Genomic DNA, 23,218 nt, shown 5'->3' with positions numbered 1-23,218 from the left:
ATAGTCTCCCCGCTTGCGCACAGCTTCGGTACAGGTAGGGAGCTCGTATTGCTGTTCAGGACGTGCTGACAGGCGCATGCGTGAGCTGCAGTTTGCCTATTGGGCGATATGTCCTTACTCGCAAGTGTACTTAAAGTGAGTGTCCTTGAACCGGGGTATGCCTGTATACAGCTGGAAATACACAAGAGACATTGCTATTTCAGTTAGGACTGCTGCTTTAAGGTTTTACGTCTCTGACTCATAAATACTGGGCAGGTTAATACTGGGAACGCCTGTGTGTGTATCACCAGGTAAATTAAAGTAAAGTTTGGGATTGCAGTGTACAATGCAGCACATTTCATGATCGCGCTGTTCTCCCCTGTTTTCTGCCAAGAAATCGTAAGTAAGGCAAAGCTTCTTTTCAATCCCATCTGTGTTTGTGGAAAAGTGAGTAGTGGTGAAAGAGATGAGAGATTTTTGGAGTGTGCAGCATACTTGATTGAGCTATAGACCTGAGGTAATCCTTTAAGAGCTGGAGGGTGCTTTAATGCGCAAGAAATTCTCCCAAATGCAAGCTGGGTGATCTAAGGCAATGATTGGGTAAAACAATAGTGACTGATGCCATTTAAAAGTTTTCATTTACAGTAGGCACTGAAACGAGTTATTGCATATCTTGTGTCTTCCATCCCTGTAATATAATGACAAGGGTTTCTAACATGTATCAATTCAAACGAAAGGCAGAAGTAACTGTAATAACTCCCACATTTAAATTTGCAATGATTATAAGAGATTGTAAATGTGTATTTTTAAAAAAATATATATTTTTTTTAAGCTATTAATTCATTAGGTATATATCACTGTCATTAGTTCCCTTTTGGTCCCAGCTGTGAATGCATCTTTGCTCCACACCGTGTTGCAGGACCCTCTGGCAGTGAAAGGGTTAAACATAGCCTGAATAAAAGAGGGGGGGTTCCTCCTCCATTCAGAGTAGTGGGAGGAGGGATCAAGAGTTACATTAGTGCAGTGATGGTGATCACAGCATCCTGGCACCAAAAGGAGTGGACATTATGGACCTCCACTTTCCTTTCTTGAATAAGATGCGCAATAAGGGAGTCGATTTATATCTACACAGAAATAGTCCTCTTTGGCGATGGAATCCTGGTACCTGATGGGTTTTTCTCTCCGTTGTATATGTTGGAAAAAAGAGATGACAACACCACAACATGTGCTTCAATACATTATAGAATACTAGATTATTGTAATCACCTTATTGTGACATTTCGACACAATATATGACCTTGCTAGATCCCCACAAGATGCAACCATAGGATACCTTACACAGGTGAATATACTGTAGGCAGGGTATATCTGAAAGAGTGTGTTATAATCTTCAGTAGACCTTGTATCCTTTTGGTGATTGAGACTTATGAAACAGTGGAAAAACACCCTGGTGGCAATAAAACATATATATTTTGATAGAAAAATCTTAACTTGTTGCTAATTAGTATCTTCAGCATGAATCACACTGAATGAAGAGATCATAGCTCGTGTGACACATGAAAAATAAAATGGATAACAAACATAGTGCAATAACATATGGAAAATGCTTTACTACACAAAAAAAACAATTGGAATCACACTCACGAATTCCCTCTTAAAATCGCGCAGTGTGACCATTCAGGCCGTCACTGTGACCATTCAGGCCGTCACTAGCCCCTTTACTGCAGTTTTTTATGGAGGGTTGATGTCTCAGGTAAACAGAAGTCTTGTCCGTCTTGCCTTGGAGGTCTCCTGGCGTCCACGTGTGTCCTCCACTCCCGTGTTCATCTCGATGTGACGTCAGCATTCTACGCGGAACAGCCCCAATGTAAGGAAGCTTCCTAGGGGAAAGAAACCTCTTGTATATGGCAGCCGGAGGAACAAGCGCTTCTCTCCATGATCCTCTCTCTCCTCTGCTTACAGGGCACTGCGATCAGCTCTGGTCAAAACTGCACATGCGTAGCTCTGTCCTACGCGTTTCTCAAACTGCTGTTTGCTTCGTCAGGGGCACTATGATGAGGGTGGATTCTCATCCTTTTATAGTCCATGCTGATATTAAACAATTCAGAACAAGTCCAAGGAAAAGTCCAAAATGCCTGTGTTTACTTACACTAACTTGGACAAATATGCTAACAAAGTGTTGTCAAATCAATAAAACATATACATACTATACACATAGAAGAGATTGGTATCTTGTACTAAATAATTACTACATTTCCATGGGGATACATTATTAGCCAGGCTGATATAATTTGACTACACATGATCTACTGAGGACATTTTAACCTCACTATAGAGGGATATTAACATGAATTTGTACTGGAATGTGATAGAGACAGAAATGATTGCTGTACTGCAATGATAATAACAATAGGACTATCACCAGGGTTAATCCCGACGGAAAGAGCCCAAATCGAAGTCCAGATTAAGACCCAGGGGGGACAGGGTTTTCAATTGGTATATCCAATAAGTTTCTCTCCTTGATATTTGAATAATTCTGCTCCCCCCCCTCCAGTCCGGGATTGGGCATTCTATGCCTTTACATAGTAACCCCTCTGGATTTTGGCCGTGTGCTAGTAAAAAGTGATTCGACACGCTGTATGTTGTTTAACCTTTCTTTATGTTGTTTATGTGCTCTGCCCAATCTTCTTTTAAGCATCCTGCTTGTTCTTCCTACATATTGCAGGCCGCATGCACACTCCAAAAGGTACACAACGTGATCAGTCTTACAATGAATGAAGGATTGTATGTCGTATTCCTCTTTTGTCACATTTGATCTAAATGTTCTGACTGCCTCACTATATTGGCCTCCTCTGCATTTATTGCACACATGGTAGACATTCAGGCTTTTTATCCAGTTTTTAGATATTTTAGTTTTTATCTGACTTGGGGCCAGAACTTGTTTAAAATTCGGTGCTTTCTTGAAAATGATACGGGGATACTGTGGGAGGATAGTTTTTAGATTCTCACCTCTTAATAGAATCCCCCAATGTTTTCTTACAACTTTTTTTATTTGGGGTGCCATAGCATTGTATTCAGTTATAAACAACATTTTTAACTGTTCTTCTGGTTCTGACTCTTTGGTTTTAAATTCGATCATCCGACTGCTATCTGCCGTATCTATTCGATCATATGCCTTTTGAACCACCTCATTATCATAACCTCTGTTCAAAAACGTATTTTTAAATTCTTCAGCTTGTTCCTTATACACTTCTCTTTTTGAGCAATTTCTTCGTAAACGAAAAAATTGCCCCAGAGGGATATTCCTGATCCATTTAGGATCATGATGGCTGTCAGCAAGTAAAAAATTATTAACGTCAGTGGGGTTGTGATATGTTCTTGTTTCTATCTTCTCATTTTCTATATATATCACTAAATCCAAAAAGTTGATAGACTGATGACTAGTCTCACAAGTAAAACTCAAATTGAATGGGTTATTGTTGATGTATATCTTAAACTTCTCTAGATCTTCCATCATGCCGTTCCATATGAACAGCACGTCGTCTATGAAACGACGCCAGAGCACCAGATTCGCACCAAATGGGTTGCCCGACCATATATAGTCTTGCTCTCACATACCCATAAAGATGTTCGCACAGCTTGGTGCGAATATGGCTCCAATTGACGCTCCACAGACTTGTAGGAAAAATCCCCATCGAAATTGAAGAAGTTGTGTTCTAATATGAACATAATTGCATCTTGCAGAAAGATTGTCAAATCTTTATGCATCTCCTGGTCCCGCTCCAAAGTGCGTTTAATTGCCTCCCGTCCCAACTGGTGAACGATCACAGTATAAAGCGACGTGACTTCCATTCAGACAACTAAGCATAGAGGCCAGCACTATTCAAAACATTAGTTTTGTCTTTAAAGCCTAGCATCCTTCTAACGGAATTGAAACAAACATACAGCCCACTTTATAGTGCCCTGACCAGTCACTTATGGGCTAGTACATACTTACTGAGATAGAGTGAATCAGGGAGTGAGAACCCCTTATTCACTCTTTTTTAATATGTTCGGTTATCTGGTTAACAGACCACAGAATACACATACTGGGGCCTAACCATCTACTCTTTTAATTTCAGTGCAGTACAGCTATACATTACAGTAGTTATTTACAAGTCTGGTGTTGTCTACCTATAGGATTTCATAGGAGAATACACATCAGTGACGTATAAGTCCCCTAGAACAGTTTATCTGCTATACGCACCTTTTTACTTAGGCGCCGTTGTTCGCATAACATTCTATCCATGCTAATTATATCATGGACCCACTATGGAAGCTCATAGTACTTAGATATTCACTGTTTCACCGACTTAAACTACTGACCATACGTCGTTTGTCATATATACCCTTTAATTTTAAGTATTAAATGTTCTTATAATACCAGGTTCTTTCTCTCTAGTTCCTATATTACCATATCCTGGGATGAGCACCGTATTCACTACCACTACAGCTGAGCAGGGGTATCCTCCCTTCCCCATCCACTTCCCATTTCCCCCTGTCCCTTGGGTTACTAACCCCTCTACGTGCTGCTTTAACAAAAGTTGCAAATCCTCAAGTCAAAATCACAGGGCCAGTTTTCCTTACTAATATTACTTGACCTCTTTTATACGGTCAACCAGTCTCTCCTACTTCATACACTGGCGACACACTTTATTCGAGCTCGGCTAGTCCCACGAATTCGGGTATACCCGGGTGTATTGAGGTTTGTGACTGTTCTCTGCCCGAGTGCATTGGGTTATTTTCCAGGCAGGGATTGAAGCATTTTATTCCCGCTGGCTGCAATACTGCACAGTATATATATATATACTGCATTACAATTCATGAATTTATGCCATCTGGTAGACACGCGAAGCATTGCAGCCTATTAAATCCTAATCATTATCATTTAACAGATCAGCCGCCCGTCAGCCAGGCATGAACCCAGGCTGGGAAGGCAAACGCAACGGGGCTTGTCAGAGGTGAGGAGCGGCGCATTCCAGGTATCTGCCAGGTACATACTGGGTATTTGCTCGAATAAAGTGTGTCGGTGCAGTACTCTCTCGGTTCTCTTCCTATCTGACCACTCATTCAGTGTTTGCTTTGCTGACACCTTCTGTTCTTCACTCCAACTCAATGTTAGTGTTCCCAGGGCTCGGTTCTTAGACCTCTTCTCTTTACACCACCGACCTCTGTTCTAGGACTTCTTCTCTTTACACCACTGACCTCTGTTCTAGGACTTCTTCTCTTTACACCACTTACCTGAGCAAACTATTACAGTCGTTTTTACTTAAACCTTTACGCTGATGACACCCAAATCTACCATTCTTCTGAACTCTCTCCAAACTCGTGGCACTAATTGTCCTTCTGCTATCACCTCCTGGATGACCTCAAAAAACAATGTGCAAAACAGAACTAATCATTATCACTCCCTCTAATTCTAATCTTAAACCTGACTTCTTGCTGACAATAGGTAAATCCACTATCCTGCAGATACCACAAGCCAGATGACTAAGCATTATACTCCTTTTTACCACACATCCAATAGCCCAAAAATTCCCTTCCTCTTGCACCTAAGAAAAATGGCTAAAATTCACCTTTTCCTTACCAAGCAACCTACTATAATTATAATGAATGCTTTTAATATCCCAACTGGACTACTGGATCTAGGTCCTACCCAGACTCACCCTCTTCCAACTGTCCTATCTCTGGTCCATTCTAAATTCTGCTTCCAGGCTCATCCACCTCACCAACCATTCTATGGTGCAGTGCCTCCACCTGCGAGGGATCCCAACGTGGTGGGATAAGCCCCTCACAGGAACAATACCAATAATAACCACACACAGGGTATATAACAACTGGTTTTACTGAACTCAAGGTAATCAACCTGTACCCCACAGTATATAGTCCCACGCACACAACTCCAATACACCAGTGAAGTGTCCCCAAAGTACGTAGGATGCTTGGCACCAATACACTGATGTCCTTTTCCCCCAATGTCAGGGCCCACCCAAAAGGGTAGGAATGTTGGTGCACTTGTTGAGATACCTGCCCGGGGCTACTGCAGATTTACAAATGGGATCCGCTGATCCAGCGACGTCGTCGTCCGTGATTGCATCCGCCTCTGCATTGGGTGAACTCCGTTAGAAGGGTCTCACCTTTAAGAGTCTCTGTATGTAGGTGACCTGGTCCCAGACCACAGACCGCAATAACCGCTTGGCGTCTAACTAGTGTTATACACTGACAGTAGGCAGCTACTATGGAAATGTCCCTAGCTATGGGCTTCCCTGTAGCAGACACAATCTGGGGTGAGTCGGGGCCTAACTGGGGCTTAAAGGAGAGATCTGTCCTAATCTCGGGGCCACTGGCTCCTGAGACACTACCTGTCTCCTTGGCATCCTGCTCCCGACTGAAACGCGAGGTCTGAGTTCGCCAAATTATCCATAATGTTGCAGGGAAATCTGGGAGCCCTATTGGCTGCTGTGGGCCATGTGTCTCTACTCCCAGAGGCTCAAGAGAGTTGTAGTTCCCCTGCGGAGCTATATGTGTAATGGCCGCTGCTTGCAATGCCTCTTGCGCATGTGCGAGGTGTACCAACGTGGCTGCCGCAACTCTGAAGCCCTATGCGCATGCTTGAGCCATACTGCACATGCGCGAGGAGTCCCAAAATGGCTGCCACCTGTGCCGAGGAGCTCTGGCGATCGGATCTCACTTCCAACTCCCCCAGCGCTCCTGCACTCACCGGTGGTTCCCCAGCTGTAGTGGAGGTAAGCGGGGAACCAAGGAAGGGGACCAAGGGGACCTGGCTATAGTATTTAAGTGCTTTGCCTGCTCAGAAAAACGAAAGCCCTGTTCTTTGCATTATTACATTTTAATATAATACATTAATGTATTTTTAAGACTATTCAGGATATACCATGACTATTATTTAAAGTCCTGTCGGTAAAATACAGGCAACCTTGTATAATATGTTGTAATTTTATTGCGGTTCATAGACTGCTCTATATTTATGAAACTCTAAAATTAGAACGTAAACACACCTATCCCAGCCCTGCAGGGTAAAATAAGTAATCTTCTGTGATTTACATTACCAGTTATACAAGTACTGCCAGAGGTAAAAATATCCAAATGTAAGCCTCTTAGATTTTTATCTTAAATAAACATATTCTAATTTAACCTTCTTGGTTACATCTATATCAATGTGTATACTTCAATAAAGTACGGTCAATGTTTCAGGATTTGCATTTTCATGTCCCTTCACAAATTATGCATCCTCTCTGCCTCTGATTGGCTCCCGGAGCACAATGTGACCGTGTCGCCGACGGGAACACAATCTAGTTGTGTCCCCTGTGGCTGACGTGCCACAGCACAAAGAGGGTCAGGAAGCGAGGAGACACCGGGGCCTGCTAGGGTAAGGGATTGGTGCGAGCCACGCGCCGCAGGCACCAGCGGGGACCTAGCCTATGTCAGCTGCTTTACTGTTTAAATCAATGCACAGGCAGGCTCTGCCTAACCTACAGCTCTCCGCGTCCCTCATTACTTCCTCTCATTCTCTCCTCCAAGACTTCTTCAGGGCTGCATCCCCACTGTGGAACTCCTTACCCCACACCATCACACTTCCAAAAGTTCCTCCAAAACCCACCTCTTTAGAGAGCCCTATCCAGCACCCCCTAACAAGCCTACAATTAATGCCATTCCAAGAGACTTTATACCTTCACCTATCATTGTGTCATCACGCTCCCATTCCTTTAAATTGTAAGCTTTTAAAAAAAAAAAACTTAATTACCTATTGTTATGTTTTAAATTGTATGTATTTAATGTTTTGTTCGTGTCCATGCCCCCATATTGTACTGCGCTGCAAAATATATTGGTGCCGTATAAATAAAAGATAATAATAAATGGTAGTGCCGTCTACTGTGCAGAGATCATGGGGCATTCTTTAATTTTAAGCACAAATAGCTGTGTCTCGTACATATTGATGTTAAGCAATAGTGTAATAATAATAATAATATAATAATAATAGCATGTTCTTGTATAGCGCTGCTAATTTTATGTAGCGATTTACAGAGACATTTTGCAGGCACAGGTCCCTGCCCCGTGGAGCTTACAATCTATGTTTTGGTGCCTGAGGCACAGGGAGATAAAGTGACTTGCCCAAGGTCACAAGGAGCCGACACCGGGAATTGATCCAGGTTCCCCTGCTTCAAACTCTCTGTGCCAGTCAGTGTCTTTACTCACTGAGCCGCTCCTTCTTCCTAATAGATAAAGAACCCCAGAGCGGAGCCCTGAGACACAGCAACAGAAGCTGGAATCGATGAGGAAAGCCAATTAACAGTGAGGACACTGCAGAAAAAGGGTCAATGTTTTAAGAGAACTAGAATAGGGCTTTTTAACAGAGGACACTAAAAGAGTAAAGTATGGACAAACTTTCAATGAATCGGGCTCCATCAACTCCTACAAGGCTCCTACAAGGCTCACCACCTCACAGCAGTTATCCATCTAGCCGAGCAATATAAATATAAAAAAGAGAGAGAGAGAGAAGACGGCATGATAACGGACAAACAACAAAAACATTTCTCATGGTAGGAAACCTTGTACTCGCATGGAAGGACTAAGAAATTGAATTATCGTAAATCTGTAAATATAATTCCCTTTTTCTCCCACATCCCTCCAATGACAGAACAAACGAATGGGGATACAGCCAAGTAATCTCCTTCTCAGGGTGGGAGAAAATGATCATCAGTCCAATATCAGAGAAAATGTCTCTAAAAAGCTAGCAGAGCGTACGGGCTCTGTGAGCATCCCAGCGACTGTGGCAAAATGTAGTGTCCCAGCGGCTGCAAAACAGCACAAGAGGTAGCAGAGCTTCCAAGCCTCTGCACAAAACAGGTACTGTAGCAGAGCAATGAAGCTGCTGTACCAGCAGTGGCAGAGCTTTCCTGCTCCTTGTCAACAGGTGGCAGAGCATTCCAACTCCTTGCCAAAAACATAGCAGACCGTTGCAGTTTCTGCCCAAAAAAGGTGGGAGAGCAGATAAATGCTTCTGCCTACAAATAACAGCAACAGAGGGCACAATCTCTGTAGAGGCCAACAGAGCACCCAAGCTCTGTAGAGACTTCCAGAGCACCTAAGCTCTACAGAAACCCGCAGAGTGCCCAAGTGGGCTGAGTAGGTAGCAGAGCGCCAACTGGGAGCTGAGCAGGGAGCTGAGCGCCAACTGGGGCTTGAGCAGGAAGCAGAGCCCACAAGCTCTTAACAGGTAACAGAATCATGAATGGCTCATAGCCTAGCTCACTTGCAGGGAGGTGGCCAAATAATCAGTTAGAGATAATTATCAATTAGCCTGAACAGGAGAGTCTCGTGCAATAGAAGGCAGCCACAGCCAAGGTCTGAAACAATAAATTAACAAAACACTTGCAGATGCAGCGGCCGTTATTGTAAGGCATCACAGAGCCGTTTTCGTGTGCGCTGCTGTATTCCACGCGGAATGAACGCGGCCAATCGCCCCAGGCACACGAGTTTATCGTGGTTGCTTTGTTTGAATTTTATGGTTTGTGTGCAATTATATGCAATGAAATTAATAAATTGTAATGTGTACAGTACTGTGCTACTGTGTCAATTTCAGGCGTTTAAACGCCAGAACACTAAAATGCCATTTTCTGCACTCGCGTCTTCAAGCGGTACGGTTGGAAGAGATTGCTCGCCATCACATGGGTATTCCGAGGTATACACTGCGTGATTTGTTCGAATAACGGCCGCTGCATCTGTACCTGCCTCCGAAGCACACATACTTTCATACAGAAATCCTGTTTACATTTAGTAGCATGAGAACTCTCCACAGAGGATCTGACAGGTCACATAGATCAGAAGTGCTCAACTCCAGTCCTCAAGCTCCCCCAACAGGTCATGTTTTAAGGATATCCCAGCTTCAGCACAGGTGGCTCAGTCAGAGACTGATCTGCTGATTGAGCCACCTGTGCTAAACCAGAGACTGAAGCACAAGATTAAAGCAGGGACTGATTGAGCCACCGGTGCTGAAGCAGGGATATCTGTAAAACCTAACCTGATTGGGGGGTGGGGCTTGAGGATGGGAGTTGAGCACCCCTGATTTAGATCATTGAAGGCCTAACCTGTCTTTTGGAATCATAGGCAGCACCAGCTCAGCCTGTTTCCATACCTGGGTTCCCTACACCCCAGATTGGAATAGCATCAAACGACTGCAGCAAAATCCTCAGACTGCAGTGAAATCCTCTTCAGGTAAGCAGGAGGGCACAGTTACCACCGAATACCACAATGTAGGGGGTATACATTAAGCTCAATGGTTAGGACCATGAGTAAGCCTACACCTGCTTATTTCCCACTCGTATTTGGGGACTTCGGGCAAATCGTATCCTTTGCCCGGGAATAAGGGAGCGTAAGGCTCCCTATATCCTACTGTATCAGCAGAACAACAACATCTGTAAGGAGAGAACCTACCCCATTGACAAGTACATCAAAAATAAATACTGTGAGGAGGAGAGCAGGGAGCCCTGTAGGGACTGATGGAGCCTATTCGTTGAAAGTTTGTCCTACCCCAACTGGGCAGGGCTTTAAACCCATTTATTTGTACTGGTATAGGAGTAACATGGAAGAAAAATATATTTATTTTAGGAAAACATGCTCCATTGGTTCTTTTTTAAGAATAAATACTATATTGTAAATGTGAACACAAATATAATGTTCCCAGCACTCATAAATGACAAATTAGAAAGGGTATAAGCCAAATGTTTTAATGAGAGAGAAAAGCACACACCCATAAGGGGTATAAGTAAATCACAATACCAGAACCCATGTGATAATGGAGGGGAGAAAAACAAGCTGAAGGGAAAGGGTGGGGTGGGGCAGGGGGAGGGATGTGCAAGTGAGGTAAAAATACAGGGGAAGGGGGGCAACATTTTGGGGTTAGGACCCCTTCCTCAGGCCCGTTCCCAAAAGGCAAAAAATAATGTCCAATGGTACTGCCCTTGACCCTGTAGAAACTCCCTATGAAAAAATGCAAAAAGCAAAAATAAAGTTCCTCCCCAAGGGGAAAGTAAACAGCCCAGGCACCTTCCAGCAAAACAATGAATATGCAGCTCCTGATTAAAGATCGGTGTGAATCACACATACCATAAGATAAGAGTTCCAGAGTATCATTGGTGCACACCTTGCTAAAGCTGAATTAGTGCTCACTCACAGGCAGGCAACCACACACTGGCAGGCAATGTGGAGTAACAGCACAGGAAAATGCTCAAAATAGCACATAAATAATATGGCTGTACCAACCAGTGATAGTCCTGGGTGTTAATACAAACCCCGTAGGTGTTCGTGGATGTCTGCTAGCTCAGCGGATCGCAAAGTGGGGGGGCGGGAGAATTTCCAGGGGGACACGGTGGCTACAGAGGTCCTGCGCTGTCCCCCAGGGCACTTAAATTAAGTGCCGGGGGGCCGCGTGAGGCCTCTTCAGCTTCACTTACCTGATCTTCGGCGATGCGTCGCCATGGTAACCGGCGTCAAATGGTAACGTGACGTCACATAACCCCGTGACATCATTTGATGCCGGAGCCGAGGAGGAGAGGGGGCGCGGGGCAGAAGGTATGCAGGCAGGGGGGGGGGCGCAAGTTAAAAACTTTGCACACCCCTGTGCTAGCTGACGGTCCTTTGGCTCACTCTCACAGTGTGGGGAGACAATGTGCTGGATAAGTGGAGCATTCTAAAATGACTGTGACGTCATCATGTTGTCTCCACCCCATCGGTCCAACGATTGGCTTTGAAGCAGGACAAGGTTCCTGAAGGTACACAAGCAACAGCGCGGTTGCACAGGAGGTGCACATGTGCGGTTAGTCTCCCAATGTAGTCCCGGTGTCCCTGTAACCTAGGTGACCCGACGTCGCCCACAGCAAGCGTGCATCCGATGTGAAGGTAGTCTTCATTGTGTTGTTCCGCAGTCTCTGCGGTATCAGACGGAGTAGCATAGTGTTAAAGACACAAGCATCACAACAACTATAAGGTCAAAACAGTGAGCATAAACAGGGCTATAAAAGCAATAGAGTGAATTGAGAAATGCATGCTAAGAACATATATGGTAACATTAAACTTGTATTCCAAATGCAAAGTTAAAGCTAATGACCCAAAATGCCCTATCTAGAGGTATATCACATCAATCAAATACCGTATTTCCTCGATTGAAGATGCCATCGATTGTAAGACGCACAATAGAGAAAAATTACTCTTTCACTTTTTCACTTACCATGTTTCAGGAGAGGTCCCATGTCAGAGGAGGATGAAGCGGGTGGCGATGGCAGGAAAGCTCCCAAGTCTACAGATGGTTGAAGATGGACAGCGGGCGAGAGTGCGGGGCCGGCGGAAGAACAGGTCCCAAGTCTTCTGGTGAATGAAGATAAGAAGACAGCATGCGGTGGCGGCGGCAGGAGATCATAATAGCAGGAGAGGTGAGTAGGAGCAGAGCACATAGGGGAACGGCTTGGGAAGTGCACACTGTAACCGGAAGCTAGACACCGGTCAACTTCCGGTGTTACAGTGTGCACCACCCAGGCCGTTCCCCTATGCCGCTCTGCTCCTGCTCAGCTCTCCTGCTATTATGATCTCCTGCCGCCACCGCACGCCCTCCCACAGTCTTATCTTCATTCACCTGCAGACTTGGGACCTGTCCTGCCATTGCTGCCGCACTCTCGCCCCACACCCGTTCGCTGTTCATCTTCAACCATCTGCAGACGTGGGACCTCTCCTGCCGCTGCCCGCTTCATCCTCAGCTGACTTGGGACCTCTCCTGAAACATGATAAGTGAAAAGATGGGGTTAGTACTGCAGACGCTTTTTTTTTTTTTTTTAATTTTTTAATACATCGATTCTAAGACGCACCCTGATTTCAGACATGTGAAAGTCAGAAAAAAGGTGCGTCTTAGAATTGAGGAAATAGGGTAGCGATCCTTTAAGGAATGTATCAGGGTGGGCAAGTAAGGGGCATGGCAGAGGTGAAGGAGACAGGGGTGTCAAAGGAAGATCACAGCACACAGCGATGAAAACGTCAGAACCAGTAAGGGCACACACTTCAACAAGGGGCAACATAGTCAGGCGTGACGAGCAGGTCTGTGGAGAGAAAACAGGGTATGGTCAATATAAGAGACTGAACTAAGGCGAGGGGACAAACCATATAAGGACGGAATAGACACTGAGGTAGACATATGTAGAACATTTAAAATAGCAACTTAAGTCCAGGTCCTTGTTCATACCCTCTGGAGTCATAGTACCCAACCGCCATATCCATTGTGTCTCCTTTTGTAATAATAACATTTTAATGTTACCACTCTGTCTGCACTTGACCACACCATCGATGACCTGAAATCGTAATTGACTAGAATTGTGACCAGCTTGGGTGAAGTGATGTGCCACTGGTGTGTCATGATCGCAACTCCGGATCGCTGCCTTGTGCTGTCAGATCCTATCCTTCACACATTGGGTAGTGTCCCCCACATACCCTAACCCACACGGACCCTTAATAAGGTAGATCACATTCCTGGATAAACAGGTGTAGAAACCACTGATGTTAAATATGTGTCCTGAACGTGGATGAGTGAATTTATTACCTTCCTGGATGCTGTCGCATTGACTGCAACTACAGCAGCGGTAACAGCCCTTTCTGGGGTACCCAAAAAGGTTTTGAACTGTGAAGTGCCTCCAAAGTCTGCTTTGATCATTCTGTCTCTCAGGTTTTTACCACGTTTGTAAGAGAACAACAGTTTATGGCTAAGTATGGGTGCGAGCAGAGGGTCTGCCCCAAGTAAATGCCAATGTTTTAAAATAATGTTTTTGATATGTCCACTAAGGGTACTGTACGGAGAGACAAATGGAATGGAAAAATGTCTTTCTGGTCTACCCTGTTGACCTTTGTTGAGCAGTGTCAGCCTCGTGCTGGCCTCAGCCCTATTTCGTTGTTCACAGAGAAGTGAGTCTGGATACCCTCTCAGTCTAAATTTTTCTTGCATCATGTCCAGGCTACTGGAAACCATCTCTGGATCACTAATTATTCTCTTAGCCCTAAGGAACTGACTGTGGTGTAAACCCTTAATTGTCCCAGGAGGGTGGATACTAACATAGTGGAGTAAGTTGTTCCGGTCTGTATCTTTCGTATACAAATCTGACTCTAATTTGTTGTTAGCCATTCTCATCGTAGTATCCAGAAAGTTGATCACACTTTTACTCATAAGAGAAGTGAAGCCAATAGTCTCATGTCACTGATAAACATATTAAGTTCCAACTCCGTGCCCGTCCAGATCATGAAGATATCGTCAATGTATTGCACCCACATACGCCCTAATGCCACGAACAAAGGATGACGGAAAACAAACTTGTCCTCAAAGCTATTCATGAAAATGTTGGCGTATATGTGTGCGACATTGGACCCCATAACTGTGCCCTGACATTGGATGTAGTAACTGTCCTCAAAGAAGCAAGAAATTCTCCTTTAAGATGATACTGAGTAAATCCAATATAAGCATACGCTACTTTGGAGTGAATAGTCCATTGCTATCCAGTGCATTCTTTACAGCCTCATTCCTGTATCCCAGCACCCCCGTCAGAGATAGTAAACAGGAGTATTGCCGCCTGATGGACCTTTACAGACATGTTGGCTGTACTTTGGACTTAACTGGTCGGTGGAATTACTTTCTTTAAGTTGATATCCAGACAGTTAGCAGTCTTTGCCTGTGATATATACTCTGGTTCCACCTAGCTTAGTGTGCCTCAGCTCAGGAGCTGTAGGGATCTGTGGAATTTATGCCTATATAGAACTTGTTTATATTCACTTTCTCCTTGAGGTGCTGGACTGATTTCTACTCACCAATATTGACTTTCACCAAGATTTAACATGTTTTTCACATGGATCAACGTCATTAATTTTATTTAGGGAATTTTTACAGGTACAAGGGAAGTACCATTGGACACTTATTGCCCTTTGGGAATGGGCCTGAAGAAGGGGTCTTAACCGCGAAACATTGGCCCCCTTCCCTGCATCACCTTTGTTTGCACCCCACCCTCCCCTTTGTGATTTCCCTTCCTACCCTTCCCCCATTTTCCCAGTTTTCTCCCTCACGTATATTGATAGATTTACCTTTATCCCATTGGGGTCTGTGTTCGGTTCTTCATTAAATTCTTTTGGCTTACACCCATTTGTTCATGTGTCTTTTATGAGTGCTGGGAACATTGTTTTGTACCTATTGTTGGGGAGGAAATAGGGTTCCTTCTTGTTCCACGCTGCACCAATTAATCTATATGTCTACAGTGTGAATGCTGTCTAATTTTTGTTTGTTACGTTTAAATCTAATGTTTTAGATACAGAATATTTGATTCAACATTATATAAATTGTAACACTACCAACACTGTGTATCTCTCGGAATGCTCATCCAAACTCCAGTATGTAGGGTGTACTAAAAGACATCTGAAACAAAGAATTCAAGAACATGTTCACAATATCAAAATTGTCTTTGTGCTACATAGTGTATCAAGACACTACCAAGAATACCATGGCAGCAACCCTAATTGCCTCAAATTTAAAGGTATTGTTCACATCGTTGTGGATAGGAGAGGAGGTGATATTATGAGTTTGCTGGCCAAAGTAGATATGTAGGGGATTAAATGAAGATGTACTTTACTGTAGATTTGATCCCCTATATATGATATACTGTATCTATACCTCTGTTGTTTGCAGAAATCCTTATACGAGCAATTCATTTTCTGTAACTTGGTTCGTAGTAGAATTGAGTTAATCTCTTTACTGTGGATGAGGATTTCATAGATTAATACACACACTTTATACACATCTTTTAGGTGTTTGAATGTTTGCATCATCTATACCCTGGAGTGGTTTAGAAGTCCATCGTGTATGCAACTTGTACAATCTGTAATTTGCAATTGGTAATCATTGTGTAATATTTTGAAGTCATTTTAGCACCACATAGGGTGTGATCATTGCCCAGTATTTTTTCATAGTCGGATTAAAGCAACATTACTAATGATGGTATATGTTCCAACAAACCACATCTAATATGTTGTTTAATTGTATTCTTCAATTGTATGTTATTGATAATCTTGACATTTAATTTTGCACCATATTGCATTCATTTTTATGAATGTTTATGTATTTGTCATGTGCAATTTGTAACTATATGTAATATGAAGATTGTTGTAAGCAATTTATAGGGGCGAAATTGTCATCACCCCATTATTATTCTTCCAATATTTAATTCTTGTCAGTACTGTAATTCCTACTGTTCGTATGAACTTTTTAAAGTATTTAATTTTAATTTTTAAATTATTTTGTCTCTCCCATATTTTATGATTATCATGAATGAATTTAATAATATTATTTTAGATACATCCTATGGTCAATATATACACAACAAAAGACAGAGGTGCCCAATGCTACATCAAATTGACAAAACATATATGGTAATAAGTATAAAGTTTAAATACTTCAATAATGATAGTAATTACTTGGTTATTTAGTTAAACTCTTTGGCCAAAGCGTCGCAAGCCTGCATACACGTCAAGGTATAACCAAAATTAATGCAGGTCCTAAAACTAAACTGTGAACCCTTCCTTTTACAGTACCTCTGTATGAGGGGAAGCAACTACAGTGAGTCTTGTCCATTCAGCAAAATGCCACAACCTCCCAAGTTAAAAAGGTGGGGAGGGGTGAGCTCTGGGGGGAGTTGCCACATACCTCCATACAACTGTTACCAGTCAGAAATTGATTAACACGCACACATTTCCATTGCATTTTGCTGAATGGACAAGACTCACTGAAGTTGCTTCCCCATGATATTTGTTTTCAGTATTCTTATTCTACATATGTTTGGTTGCATTTATTGTCTCTCCTGTAAACAATTTTTCTATTGACCAATTAAAACAAGTTCTGTCATATATAATGCAGGTATAAACGCAGCACCACTACTCCCTGATGAAGTGGATACCACTACGAAATGCGTAGGAGTGGTGCTCTGTTATGCATTCAGAGATCCGATCAGTCCAGACACAGTCTTTTCAGTCATCCAACCATGGACAATTCCAGGTTACGCCGTCACTTCCGCTTTCATTGATCAGCTGGTGGGTGGTCTGCAGACGCCAAGGCTATACAAAGAAGACACTGACAGCAACGTTATCTCCAGAGGACGAAGGCAGAAACGACGGATGCTCCATACTGCTTCTAACAGAACATATCTGCAGCACAGCACTCACTGAAGTAGAAAAGATTATGAAGGTTTATTGCATCAATACAAAAAGGAACATGCAAAATAGAGTGACGTTTCGCGTGGCTGGAAAATGCAGAATAAAAGACGACAGAGACAGTGATGAGTGGGGCTCAGAACATTGAAATAAACAGCCAGGCTGTTATAAAATGGGGGAAGAACCATTAGTTTGTTCCCATGATAACCGCACCACTCTGTCTCTATGTGCATGTGCAACTCTACTGTCTATTGAACTTTACAGGCCACCGTAGCTAGCAAGCTAGGGGGTTGTTTTGGCGCCAAAATGAGCTTTCTTTCAATCGCTATAAATACCAGCAGTGTAGCACTGCTACTTGAGCTTGATAAAGAACCAGGAGGTCCGAAACATCGCTCTATTTTGCATGTTCCTTATTTTGTAGACCAGTGTCTGACTTGCAGTGTTTCAGCGCGCTCCTTCCCTGCCATTCTCCTATGCTGCTCTCCTCCTGCTCAGGTCTAATGCTATGATAGCCTTCTCCTGCCGCCGCCGCCGCTGCCCACTTCATCCAACGCTGACATGGGACCTCTCCTGAAAAATGGTAAGTGAGAAGTAATTTTCCTCGATTGTAAGGGCCAAATCGATGGTGCGTCTTACATTCGAGGAAATATGGTATATAATATACACACAAAGACAAAATCAAGCACTCCCAGAATTTATCAATAAAATACAAATTATTTAATGGAAAAAAAAGATTGACATCTCCGTTCAAATAAGAACCTTTCTCAAGACAGACAAATAAACTAACCTGTAGTATTTATTATACCCCACAGTGAAATGCCAAACAGGTGATGGAAGTTCCCACCACACAGGGAGAGTAGCAGCACTCTCGCAACGTGCACCGGAAGTGAACCACGTGGAGACTAAACCCAAATTAGAGAGGCACGTAACGCGTCATCAAAGCAGTGCAGTTACGTGTCAACAGCAAGTGCAGCAAAAATTGTAACAGGTTATCAGAATGAAATCATAATAAAGTGTAATAATAAAAACATGTGACTATTAGCTAAAACAGACAAATATACCTCTACACAAAATACATAATGAGAACAAGCTGGAATCAAAAGCAGCAGGCAAGATCTCACAGTCAAATTTCTAAAGGGATAGAATCTCTAGATCAGTCATTTTCAAACTTTTTTTGGTTTAGGAATCCTAAGTGAAATTCTCAAATAGCAACTCTGAGATCAGATGCATTGTAAATTCTTCTGTATTGATACAATTTTCAAATGACAAGAAAATTGCAGGGAACCCTTTAGCGATGCTTGGGGAACCCGAGGGTTCCTTTGAACCCTGGTTCAAAAACACTGCTCTAGATATACTGATGCATCTTACTGAAACACAATTACTCACAATGATATTAGGCATTAGATGTGTAAAATTGAAAGAGCTTTACAAACCTTCTAAAGGCTGGGGTCCCTTAAATATATTTCTCAGTCTTTTTTTATGTATTGCCAGGGTGGTGCCAGCTATTTAACCCTTGTTGTTCTGTCTGTTTTACCTCTTTATGTTACAGTCTTGATTAATAACATTTAGATACATGCACAGTTATTTAATTGCTTTAAATCTAATCACTGACGTCACAGGCCACCTTCTTTTTCATACGTGGTTTAAATACTGTACATATATAAATTGCTTTTAATTGAATGTTTCTTTCACTTGTACGTGTATCTTGACAAAAGGTCCCTACGGGAATCGAAACATAGATCACTTCAATAAAGACACCTTTTTGAAAACTCCAAGTGTGCTGGATTTACCTTTTAAAGTTATATTTATATATTCAATACATTAACCAGAACCAGCGAGATGGACAGGACCAAAACGTTGATGCAATAAACGTTATTTTGCTTCTGTACAAGTTCTGTGAGTGCGGTTCGATTGTTCTTTGATATATATATATATATTTATATATATATATATATATATATGCCCCTCCTTCCTGCGTGGTATGACTGCATGGTATGACCGCCTTTGCCAAAGCATTAAAAAAGCTTCTCCCACCATAGATCCCCAGTCATACGTTTAGCCAGGCTGCAACGACTTTCTTCTAACTCTGTAACCTTCTGTAAAATGCATGCAGCACTCACACACACGGCCCCCTCCTCTCCTCTCCAAGTGCACTCAGCATGTGACTCATGAGGTACATGGCAGCAGTCAATGACAGTGGACCCTAGAGAAGGAGGAACTTCTGGAGAGCTGAGTCTTTAGGAGAGGCTAGTACAGCATGCGGGGTAGAGCTGTTGCAGCCTGAGGGATCTCTGGACTGACCATGAGTGACCATGAGCTAGTCAACTATCCGTCTGAGTTAGCGGATGCTGACTGGAGGGAGTGCTGTTGATCACACGAAGGGGCCCAGCAGAGCTCCCACAAGATAACAACCAGAGGCACGGACACCATCAGAGGGGATCCTCAACTGAAGCCAAATAAAGGGATCCTGAGCATTCTGCAAAGTATAGGCTTGCTGCACTACTATAGTAGATAAGAGCTCCAACGGTGTGTCGGCACTGTTACACAAGCCTACAGACCCAGGATTGGGTGGCCACAGGGAAAGACACTGACACATATACCCGTGCAGTGTTTATTGGGAATTATTATGTTTCTATGTAATGTGAATGCATATAATGATCCTTCTGTTGAGGATCATAAGGTACCCGAGTATCCATTTCTAATTACTATATAAATAATATTATAATATAAGCATTTTGGTAGTCTGCCGCCCTATAACGTATAGGGAAGGAAGACTCGGGGCCCCCACCTCAGCAGTAGGTATTAGTCTGAGGCAAAATACAGGGGTTAAATCATAGAGCACAAATACTGTCCTCAAAAATAACTCTTGGGATGGAAAAAAGTCTGTGTACTGAAAGATACAGTAAATAACGGTAAAAAATGTATTACTTTCCCTATCGTTCCCCATAACGGCACACACAATGGGGATGTAACAAACCTAGGGTTCTTTGAGGCGAACACTAATAAACGTATTCTGTGAAGGCCATGTAGCAGCCTTACATACATATGTCCAGATGAGGCCCATGAAGTAGGTATGGCCCAAGTAGAATGGGCCTTAATCACTAATGGACAATCTAGCTGCCAACTCTATAGGCTTCTTGGATACATTGCTTGATCATTTAGTGATGGAAGAAACAGAGGCAGGGTAGCCTCTTCTGTTACGAGCGAACAATACAAACAATCAGTATGAACTCCTATAAATTTGAGATTTATCAACGTAATGAGAGAAGGTTCTAACAACATCTAAGCAATGGAAATGTTCCTATTTTGTACCCCTGGGATGTGGGAAGAATGAGGGAACAATTATATCCCCTTCTAATATCATTAGCAATGATATCCCTGACCACTTGGTGTATGGGAAAAACCCTTAATATTTTCTAAGGACCAAAGAACACACCATGTTAATATCTTGAAGGCGTTTTCCAGAGGTAAGAAAACTTTGCCCATGAAGAAATCTACCTGTTGGTGCTGTGTGCCAAAATTGAAGTAAAAGAAACATTGAACCTCCTGTGTGCTAACCCTATGGGGCCTACGCTTTACCCCTATACTGAGCCTAAACATTCCAGTTTGTGGGGCTACATCATCTGCTCTTTGACACCTAAAAATGTATTTTGTCTTTAAATAAGACTGTTTGCTGTTAGAGAAACCTGCAATGCATTGCTGGCCAGTCTGGCAGCAGAGGGGTTAAAAGCAGCAGGTTGTCATCTAATTTGTAGAATTATTTGCTTAAAGTACCACTCCTTTTGGACTGGGTGGTCTATGTATTAAAACAAAGGTTGATGCGCTGATATTTTTTAAAGTTTTCTGGTGCTAGCTGCACCAAATTACCAAATGCAATGCGCTTGTTAACAAGAGCTCTTATGATCGATCGATGTAGCGTAATTAACAAGAAGGTTAGTATGTGATGGCACCAATGCCTATGTTCAATATGCTAGGAAGCCATTCCCCCGTCTTTAGAGTTAATCTTCCTCCAATGGGTGGGATTTTTCTCCAGCACGGGGCAGACGTGTTCATAGCATATTGAGGCCTGAGAAGGGGGGAAAAAAATGATGAGACAGATTTCGATACATCCACGTATATAATGTACGGCACTTAACTCCTTCCTACAGCCATCAGTTAATGACTTTTCTGTAATTTGTGTTTGCCCTTCATCTAAAATGTTGCCAGGCTGCCCCTGTGTTGACACGTTGCATTTAATTATATGGATATTCTGCAAATTTAACCAAACAGAATCTTTTTATTAGATTGTTGAAGATCTGGATTTTCTGCTCTTCAGGTTTTAACTTGAGGGGGGGGGGGAAGGTGCATTTTGGAATGACAAATTCTTCAAAACACAGGTCTCCTCTAGGACAGAGGTACAAAGTAGAGCTCTACTCACAAGTTCATAATGCAATTCTTCATTTATTGTGACAGCCAAGAACAGAGGAAAGACAACGTTTCATGTCCCATATGGACCTTTCATCAGCATTTTGGAATTAGACAACTTATACAGGGCCATGAAACTATCTTTAAATCAATCTATTAAAACTTTTCATATTATGAATTTTTACAATCTACCCACACTTATTTCCAAACTTTTATATTTCTTAACATCTGCAAATTTGACTTGAAAATCTTTCTTTCTTCCCTATTACAGATCTTTGTAATCATGTCAGATCCTGTAACACTAAACGTGGGCGGAAAAGTGTACACCACATCCCTGTCAACACTCACAAATTTTCCAGATACGATGCTCGGGGCTATGTTTAGTGGTAAGGTGCCAAGTAAAAAGGACAGCCAAGGCAACTTCTTCATTGACAGAGATGGGAAGGTGTTTCGGCATATCTTAAACTTCTTAAGGACTTCCCATTTGGATCTTCCAGAGGATTTTCAAGAAATGAGTCTGCTCAGAAGAGAAGCTGACTTCTATCAGATTCAGCCGTTGATAGACGCACTCCAAGAAAAAGAAGTGGAGTTCTCAAAATCTGGGAAAATCACAATACTCACTATAAGTGTAGAGCAAACAAGAAAGAATGTATCGGTGTGTGAAGAGTTCTTGGTTTTCAAACATCCGTACAGCATGGACGTACTTAAGGCCAATATATACTGCACATCGCCTGTTTTCTTAGACCACCTGAAATCTAAACTTCGGTACTACATGAATGGTACTTTCTCCAGTATTCCGAACTCTCCCGTTTTCCATCAGCGTTTAAACTTAGATTGGGTGGCCAATGTGGACGGCTTTAATGAAAATGACTATACCAAGTTAAGGCTAGTGAGACTCTATGTTTTACCGGACAAGGTGCAAATTAATAGTTCCCAGGAATTTGCAGAGGGGCTTCTAAAAACAGCTGTGAATGATGGATTTCGTGTTGTTTCCTCTAAATCCCAAACAACGAATAACACATTTATTAGACTGATACGCTATAAGTAATATTCATATTCCGTTAACATGATTTCAATAGTATGAAGCACCATGTACAGGGTTTCCTCTTAAATAGTTTTTTTTTTTTTCAGTGCCTCGTACCTCCCAAGTGGCGAAAATAGGTTTTTGTGCCCGAGATTTAGGAGATTAGCCCTGGCGTGACTGAACATGCACTTACTTTGATTGAACTACAGTGTAATTAGTACAAACAATTAAAGGTCTCCACTTCTTTTTTTACATGCAAAGCTAAACTCAACTTACATTGTAAAAAAAAAAAAAAAAACGAGCTGTTTTATACAGAAGGAAGACTTGTCTACTTAAAGTATTTATAGAAAATATATATATGTATATAATTGTTTTATATGGAAAAATATGTCCAAAGGGCTTTGCTTCACAAACGTTTTATTTTTTTAAAGCAGCAACATTTGTTCATCTTAGATTTGATGCAGATCATTAGTCAGAGTTTACATCACAAATCATAAATTTACTGCCAGAACAGAACAATATTGTTCCAGA

The 23,218-nt window shown here is 42.4% G+C and overlaps 1 protein-coding gene across 1 annotated transcript; it reads left to right on the top strand.

The window, feature by feature from the left end:
- Positions 1-307: 307 nt before the first annotated feature.
- Positions 308-22,929, top strand: KCTD21 (potassium channel tetramerization domain containing 21). The gene is made up of 2 exons (XM_075594840.1): positions 308-378; positions 21,935-22,929. The coding sequence occupies exons 1-2, from the start codon at positions 340-342 to the stop codon at positions 22,709-22,711; spliced, it is 816 nt and encodes a 271-aa protein (XP_075450955.1). The 5' UTR covers positions 308-339; the 3' UTR covers positions 22,712-22,929.
- Positions 22,930-23,218: the final 289 nt, after the last annotated feature.

This window comes from Ascaphus truei, chromosome 4 (genome assembly GCF_040206685.1).
Source record: "Ascaphus truei isolate aAscTru1 chromosome 4, aAscTru1.hap1, whole genome shotgun sequence".
Lineage (NCBI taxonomy): Eukaryota > Metazoa > Chordata > Amphibia > Anura > Ascaphidae > Ascaphus > Ascaphus truei.
Note: the sequence above shows the minus strand (reverse complement) of the source record. Positions and strands in the feature narration are given on the sequence as shown.